General features: G+C 30.8%; 2 protein-coding genes across 3 annotated transcripts; one reads left to right on the forward strand and one right to left on the reverse strand.

The window, feature by feature from the left end:
• The first annotated feature begins 763 nt into the window (after positions 1 to 763).
• On the forward strand, positions 764 to 2,280 carry LOC107022873 (LOB domain-containing protein 25-like). Its single transcript, XM_027918097.1, has 2 exons — positions 764 to 940; positions 1,763 to 2,280. Exons 1-2 carry the CDS (start codon positions 764 to 766, stop codon positions 2,135 to 2,137), a joined length of 552 nt encoding a protein of 183 aa, XP_027773898.1. The 3' UTR covers positions 2,138 to 2,280.
• A 352-nt stretch (positions 2,281 to 2,632) lies between these two features.
• Positions 2,633 to 5,767, reverse strand: LOC107021431 (calcium uniporter protein 6, mitochondrial-like). 2 transcript variants are annotated; one of them, XM_015222089.2, is made up of 2 exons: positions 5,130 to 5,767; positions 2,633 to 3,520 (listed from the first exon to the last, which is right to left on the reverse strand). In XM_015222089.2, the coding sequence occupies exons 1-2, from the start codon at positions 5,556 to 5,558 to the stop codon at positions 3,014 to 3,016; spliced, it is 936 nt and encodes a 311-aa protein (XP_015077575.1). In that variant the 5' UTR covers positions 5,559 to 5,767; the 3' UTR covers positions 2,633 to 3,013. The 2 variants fall into 2 exon arrangements, with proteins under 2 accessions (XP_015077575.1, XP_015077576.1); XM_015222090.1 differs by having other exon boundaries at positions 2,704 to 3,499; positions 5,130 to 5,742.
• Positions 5,768 to 8,381: the final 2,614 nt, after the last annotated feature.

Here is an 8,381-nt window from a genome sequence, read left to right on the forward strand (position 1 = left end):
TCAAATTATTTTTTTAAAAATAAACGGCAGCAGAAAGGTCATTTTCCCTTATATATTGTCAAATATATATTGTCTCAAAACGTATTTCAATTAATATTAAATCAATATTGTCACCTACACTAATCATCGTTTCATTCATATATCACCTAAATTATTATGGACCCTCACGTGTGATTTGTGAAACTTATTTGTCTTTGTCGTACGTACTTTCTAATATCACTATCCTCTTAATCATTCACCTAATTATCCACACAATAATAAGTAGAAAAAATATACAATTTTTTAAAATATATTGTTTTTTAAAAAAAATAGACAATACATTTATTAGTAACCCTCCATGAAACAAAAAACTACAACGATCAATAAAATGAGACAAATAACATGTTATAACAGATCATGTCAAGTTTTTTTTTCTTTACTATTCGAATATATATAAGTGAAACTCAAAATATACTATTGATGAAAACAATAATTGATGTAAATTCTTCATGTCAAGCAGTTTCCATTTTGTTCAATGAATTTTGTGAGTTTGAAAATGACAGTGAAAGAGATATGAAGGTTTTATTACAACTTGCAAGATCTTAATTAATTAAAATTAGGATCTTTAAAGATTTTTCTGTTCTTCACCTAATTTTGTGGACCCTATGCTTTACTATATTATGTCCTTAAATACTCAATTAAGTAAGTCCATTTGTGTTGATTAAAAATAAATAGTATCATATTAGGCAAGTGTTTTAATATAATATAATATATATTATGAGTGATGAATTCTAGATTAAGCAAGAAAAATAAACATATGCCATGTTCAGCATGCAAGCTTCTTCGTAGGCGATGCACTAAAGATTGTATTTTCTTGCCTTATTTTCCACCTACTGAACCACATAAATTTATTGTTGTTCATCGTATTTTTGGTGCTAGCAACATCGCCAAAATATTACAAGTACGTATCATTCGTAATATTATTTTCGTAGTTTCTTGTTCTTTCATTTTCTATTACCACATACATGTGTTTTTTTGTGCTTTCCTTACCATCTATGAACTTTTTACCATATTGTATTTAATAATTCGCTGTTGTCGCTACTATCATTTTTGTTTTTGTTTTCAAATTACAAATTGCTTTGAAATACTTTATTTGACTGGAGGGTTCATTGAAAATAAGTATCGATAAAATCTGCATACATTATACTCTTTTCAGATTTCATATGTGAGTTTATAATAAATACGTTGATGTCGTTGTCTCTAGACTAGGTTGTGCGTCACACCGGCTATCTATTATATATCTCCTACTAGCATAAATATTAGATAACTCAGCTACCGTGACTTAAATGAATTGGAAGAAATCATCAAAGCCTTTTAATTGCTACTTGAATTTGAACCATAATGTTTAACTTTATATTATATATTATACACAATGACAAGAGAGCTTCTAAGTGTAAAGAACTAGCACATTATATTTATTAATTATGTCATTTTAAATTTTTAAATTTATAATATAATAGTGCAAAAAATAAATACAAAAAAGTCATTAAAAGTTAACTACAGAACTACCTTATATGATAAAGTAGAATCGGTTAAAAAAAAAAGGACTGACAAGATACTATAATAATGTGTTAAATAATACACCCATAAACGAGCCAGCAGAATCAAAATTTTCATGAAATGAGTTTAACATATATTATGTTTACGTATAAAATAATTTTAACCTTGTATACATAGCATATCTGGGAGTTTTTGTTTTATATGTTTGACATTAATTTTTCAGCAGGAGATACCAATGGATAATAGAGAAGATGCAGTAATCAGCATGGTTTATGAAGCTACAGCAAGACTCAGAGATCCAGTTTATGGCAGTGTAGGCATTATTTCTGCCCTCCAGAAACACATATTTCACTTACAATCCGAGTTAAACGAAGCTTCAGCTGAAGCAATGTCTCTCAGAACACAATTATCCGATGCTTCAACATCCTTACCCTCATCCTTAATGCAAGTTTCTCCATTCACACCCGAGAACCACGAGTTTCACCATTCCCAGAACTCGAGCCAGCAAAATGCATATTCTAATAATGACTTGCAGCTTATACTTCCAGAAGCAGCAGACTATTGTTTCCAACAAGTTCTTCTTCCACTGCCTTACTAGAAGAACATATAGTTCTCCCAACACGGACAATATAATGTCAATATTTCCTTTTCATTTAACAAACACATTCTCATGTTTTCTCCTTCCATTGTTGCTCATCTAGTAAAAAATTGTAAGATTATACTACAGATACTGCACTGAACGAAATTGAAACCAAATAACTATCAATGAAAATTTCATACAAACTATGAAAGAAAGGTAACTGAAAAGTGTGCATGATCATCGTTATACATTTCAGTATCATTAACCGAGGTTATCGTGGAGGGAACAAACTTTCAAACTCAGTATCTAGTATCAATACTACAAAAGCCTGGGCATTCTAAACAAGATACCCAGTGAAATAACATGAGTGGGGTCTTGGAATGGTAGAGTGTAAGCAGACTTTACTCCTACCTCGTGAAAGTAGAGAAGCTATTTCCAAAGGACACTCCGCTCAAGTGCAACAAATCAAAATAGTTATGAAAAGGAAAAACACAATGAAGAAAACAAAGCAACTAACAAGGAATTCTTCTTATGCAATCGACTGCATATTTTTGAATCCTTTACTGGGGTTATCCAGAAGAGCGAACATAAAATCATTGATATAACATCAGTATCTTGTACAACTTTCAAGTATATATGACAGGACAACAACATCAGAGTAAAAGGCTTGAAGGATATTGTGATGGACAGAACTACTATCTAAGCCTATCTTGTAAAGAAGATTTAAGAAATATAACCTTCAATTACAAGGTAAACTCAGGGATGATTGTTAACAACTGAGATATTCACCTTCCGTGACAAAATGAAGGGCTTACATTGACTAAAAGGTATGAGTTTAGTAAGGATATAGTTATGTGAGAAGCTGGGAAGAAGAGGATCAGAGGCCAACATGATTTAGTGACCATGTAAAAGATCCTCGGGTTCCAGCTCCATTCCTAACCGATGTTTAATGGAAGATTGACTATTCACTGGTAATTTGATTTTCTTTTGTAATTCGACAAACCTCTGAATATCAAAATCATGCTTCTTGATCAGCTTCCTCTGCCTTGAGAGGAAAAGCCTCTTCAGCACATCTTGGTATGATGGGTCTCTAGAGGTAACAAGGAAGTAAGCATAACCTATTACTATTCCAGCAGAAGTTGTAAAAAAAGCAATTGGCTCCATCACATCCCAAGAGAATTCCCAGAACGTAAGACGGAAGAAGAGCCCGACCTGCAAAAGACCAGCCCCTAAACCAGCCCACAAAACGCGACGCACATGCCTATGGGCAAGCTCATCTATTTTATCCTTCTTCTCCTGCAGAATCTTTAGTTCTTCTATTGTGGGGTCATCTTCGGGAAGAAGTGCTAAGGGAACTGCCTTTCTAATTTCATCCACTACCTGAAAAAAAAGAACATGAAACTGAATATTTCAATAGTGAGAAAACTTTTAAGAGGGCCGGCTAAAAATGGACGCTCTATTAAGAAATGTCACTCAAATTCAAATCCAGAAACAACCAAGTATGCATTTAGAACTCATGCATTCTTTACTCTCTATTAAGCGATAAATTTGTGATCACAGAAAATATAGTTCAAACTCTTTCATGATTTCCTAATTCTTGTTGTCTCATTAAATTAGAAAATAAGTAATTGGACGATGTTATGCAAATAGAGAAAATACAAAATATGACAACTAAACTTGTCCACATAACTTAGTTATGCAAATCGTATGTAGTTTATTGATGAAATAAGTGAAGGATAAAACTAAAAAGGAACAATGAAATAAGACAGTAAAAATAATATCAATTGAAAAAATCGTGTTGTACACGTGTCAGGCACGTTATAGCGCTCCTGAAAATAAATCTAGGATTTTTCGGGAAGGAGTATTAATTTCCCTTTCAAATTATAAAGGGGGTAAATAAACGCTTGTAAAGTTGCAGTGATAAACTAAATTACGTGGAGAAGTTTGGGGGAGATGTTACACATTTTCTCATGCAAATACAGAAAAGAAGTAATAGAAGCATGACGTGTCCGTGCAAAATAAGGCATATTTATAGTATCAGCTAATGGACTGAGAATCTAGCAGATTTTAGGCAATATGAGACGATGTCTACAATAAGGTAGGTGGTTATGGAATGAGAAAACTAACAAGAGTTCGTTCTCCACAATTCTTATATTCTTGCTTATTGAAAGCCTATTCAATTAGTTTCAGCATGCAACCAGCATATCAAACATCACCAATCTCCATCACCACCACCAACCCCTGCCAGACTGCCTTACACATTTCTTTGTGATTCTCATAAATACTCCAATCAAAGGCAGGACATTCACACTGATTGACTCTGCTAGATTATATTGATCTAAGGAAACTGCGATTCAACAACAAAACACATCAGTTAATCCAAGCTCACGCCATTGATTGATACCATTTTCTCGAATTAATGATTCCAATTTTCTGATGTAACTAACACTTGTTAACCATTAACAGCTTATTCTTAGGAAAAACTAATCAATATACGTCCTTGTTACGTTGCATATATACCAAAGGCAGACAGAAAAAGCAGAACAAGTGAGCGAAGCTAAAGAAACTATGTCGTTCTTGGCTCTGGAAATTTTAGCATATGCTACTGACTGTATGCTTTCCTGATTCCCCTTCTCCTCACAACACCCAAAAGAGAATAATATTCCTTCCCCCATCTTAGAGGGCAATGAAACCAAACACCAAAGCGATACCCCCAAAGATCTCATCTTTTTCATGATCTTATTATCCTGATGTTGTCACTACTTATGTCTCCATAAATGTTCTGTTTTTGATTCCCCTGAGCCGAGGATCTATCGAAAACAACCTCCATACCTGCCAAGGTAAGGTAAGATCTACATATACTCTAATTGCCGTTTCTGGTTTCCTTATATATTACAGTTAGACAATGTAAATTTATACATACCAATCATCAATCAAACACCTTTTACACAAAACATTGAAAACACATCCATAAACATTAAAAACATAAAGAGAAAAAGCAAATAATCACCTTATCAGGATGAAGATAAACTTTATCTCTGAATAGCAATATAACACCAGCCTCATCAAGAACTCTAGCAAAACCAACAGCTTCATCATGGGTTTTAGCCACACCCATATTCTTACACGCCTTCAACAGATCCATATACCCAATAACCTCCGTATTCTTCATCCCCAATTTCCACTTCAGCTCCTCAACATTCACCAATCTCATCAACCTCTTAGCTTCCTCATGAGTAATACTATCCCCATTCTTGTTTTCCCCACCCCCATTTGACCCAGAGCTAAAATAGTACCCACCCATCATTCGGGTCGGGCCACAATAGCACCCGAACTTATAATCCACACCCAAGAACGGCCTCACCCCATTGTTAACCTTATTTGTCCTCGCAACCAATGTAACTGTCCGTTTCAATAGATTACAGGAATTTCTCCACATCTTTGACAAATTAAAGTTGAAAATTGGAAATAAGAGTTGAAATTGTTGAGAAATAGAGTGTTTATAAGAAACGAGAATGGCGGTATGGTCTTGTAACTGTTGAAATGGAGTTTACGAAAGCCATCGAAACTCCGGCAAAATGAGAGAGAAAATAGGGTTACGAGCAACGCATTTGACACGGTCACACGCTTCAATTGATGCGACACATGTTCTTTTACGAAACTTCCTAATATTTTTGGATAAAGTGGGTCATTGAAAAGATTTTATGTCTCTAAAGACCACGGTGTAAAATTGATTTGATTCGATTAATTTAAATTTATATTTTATTGTATTATTTTTTTAAATGTAATTTAAAATTTAAGAGATTAAATCATTTTAATTATAATATTTTAAAAAACTCATTTTTAGTTTCAACGATATCTTATAAAGTTTATCCAATTACATAAGAATCAAGAAAATAAAAAACTTTACTGAGATAAAATAGATTGTCAAGAATTATTTTCAACACGATAAAATTATTTTAGGAATAATAGGTTGATTCTCCCCAGTAGTTCACATCGATGAAAAGGCTTTGCATCTTATGTTGCTATCACAGAGTTAGTTAATAACTTAAAGAAAATTATTTTCTGATAGATCTTCACTCAAGAGAAACTTAATTAGAATTGTAAAATTTATTAACCATTTACATGTTAACTTTTTTTTTGTTTACATGGCCCTTAAATAAGATTATGATACTCTTATTTATTATTTTGAATTCATATATTTTTCTTTAATGCAATCAATTAGAGTATATGAAATTTAAATATAATGAAAGGTCTTTAATTATCACACTTCTATGTGTTTGAAATATTTTATGAGGGTGAATATATACCATAATTTTGTATGTTGATAAAAGGGAGGAAGCACTATTATTATTTTTTTAATTAATAATAATACTAATAAAACGGAACAATTGCTTGATTATGAAGAATCCACCAACAAACGTGGTAGGAATAAGTTAATCTCATAGACTTGTGATTTAAGAACTTTTTTGTTTCTTATCTTTGGATAAAATAAAACAAAGGTTCTTGTTTTTGGCGTTACCTTTCCTTGGTAGTATAAAATTATTCTGACCAAAGTCCCTTTGGGTGTTCTAGCTATTTGTTTAAGAGTTGATGTTATCATTTAGAAAATAGTTAATAGTATAAAAAAATTAAGTACTTACTTTTGCACGTAAATTAAATCCTTTTATTTTAATATTAGACTAGTGAATTTAACCGTGCTTCGCGCGGTGATAATTTTTTATATAGTTATCACTTATTAAAATTCAAACTTTAATCTAATCAATTGTTAATATTTGCTTTCCACTAAATTGTATCATTTGAAAGTGTGATATAATTTAAAGAAAGATTGATCCCTTATATTACCTTATGTCATCAAATGGCATAAAAATATATTTACTCTACTTGAGCATGTGAAAGTAAACAATAATATTTGATTTTTTTCACAGCATCTCTTTAATGGGTTTTGCTATATAATTTTTATCTTCCTTTTTTTTCTATATTTTTAAATTGTTTTTCTCTCTTTTTTTGTTGACTTTTTTTATCCATCGCCCTTTTACCATTTTGTTCATGAAATATTATTTTCTTGAGAGTTAAATTCTGAAAGAAAATGATGTTGGAAGTAAAATTTTTTATCTTTCAGTAAATTCACTTTGAAGTTGAATTTTAAAATTTTAAAAATCAATAAAAATATGTTTCACCTTTTCACTTTAAATTATTTATAATTCAAAAAATAACTTTTATTTGTGCTCACAAAAAAAATTTAAACGATTAATAACTTTGAAATAATTATTCTTTATAAAATTCACAATTTTCACACTAAACAACGCATTAATCCTTGTCTTTTCTTTACCTTCATTTTTCGCATCCTTCTTTTTACCGTTACTTCTCTGCTCCTTTTCAAAATAAATAAGTATCTCCACAAATAATATATTTTATTGATTACAACATTACAAATTAATAATTTTATCATATGTCTATTTTGTGGGTGTCTGTTCATCTACTATTTTGTCAATGAGTATTACTGTACCTTATCCTTTATATAATTATTTATTTTTTTAAAAAAAAATGTTATATGACAAATGTTTGTAGCTTAAAAAGAGAAAAATGTTAATACTTGATATTAATTTATACTTCACCAAGAAAGTAATTATTTGGTAACACTAAATTAGTAGCATCCGAAAAGAAATCGGTAAAAAGATATCGTAATTAATAATATATGACGGATAATTAACTAAAATTTGAATGGTTTTCAGTAGAGTCTTTTTCTTCTTTGCATGTGTTGTAAAATCAAACTTTGTCATCTTTAATTTTTCACCTCTCAAGAAAAGTTTTGAATCCTTTTACATGTGATAGTTGTCAATACTTTAACAATTTTAAAGTTTTTGATAATCAATAAAAAAAACTTTCAATCAACTTGATTTGAACCTGCTAACTTAATTTCTTTTGACCTTATGATTCATCGAATTATAATCATAAGTAATTTGAGAATTTAAAATGTTTTAAAAAGAATGTGTAGAAAAAACTAATATTCATGGAACAAGATTCCTTTTTGTCAACAAAAAAATTATTCAAATTGATTAGTTCGTCATGTTCTTGAAATTAATAACATTTTACATTTTGTAAATTCTAACAATTTATCATCAAATTGTCTTTATGTGTAATCTAACTCTAAAAAAAATATGGCATGCTAACAATCCAACTGAAAGCAAGGTATATAAATTAAGAAAGCTACATTAGGAAAGTATAAACATCTGATCTATGTATAGCACAGAATAATAGA

The sequence above is a fragment of the Solanum pennellii genome, chromosome 6 (assembly GCF_001406875.1).
Source record: "Solanum pennellii chromosome 6, SPENNV200".
Lineage (NCBI taxonomy): Eukaryota > Viridiplantae > Streptophyta > Magnoliopsida > Solanales > Solanaceae > Solanum > Solanum pennellii.

Bases quoted from the DNA above. Each gene is read 5' to 3' on its own strand.
- LOC107021431 (XM_015222089.2), bottom strand. From the start codon at position 5,558: ATGTGGAGAAATTCCTGTAATCTATTGAAACGGACAGTTACATTGGTT. The intron at 3,521-5,129 runs GTGATTATTTGC...TGAAATATTCAG, and splicing joins TTTATCTTCATCCTGATAAG to TTTCATGTTCTTTTTTTTCA.
- LOC107022873 (XM_027918097.1), top strand. From the start codon at position 764: ATGAATTCTAGATTAAGCAAGAAAAATAAACATATGCCATGTTCAGCA. The intron at 941-1,762 runs GTACGTATCATT...TTAATTTTTCAG, and splicing joins ACATCGCCAAAATATTACAA to CAGGAGATACCAATGGATAA.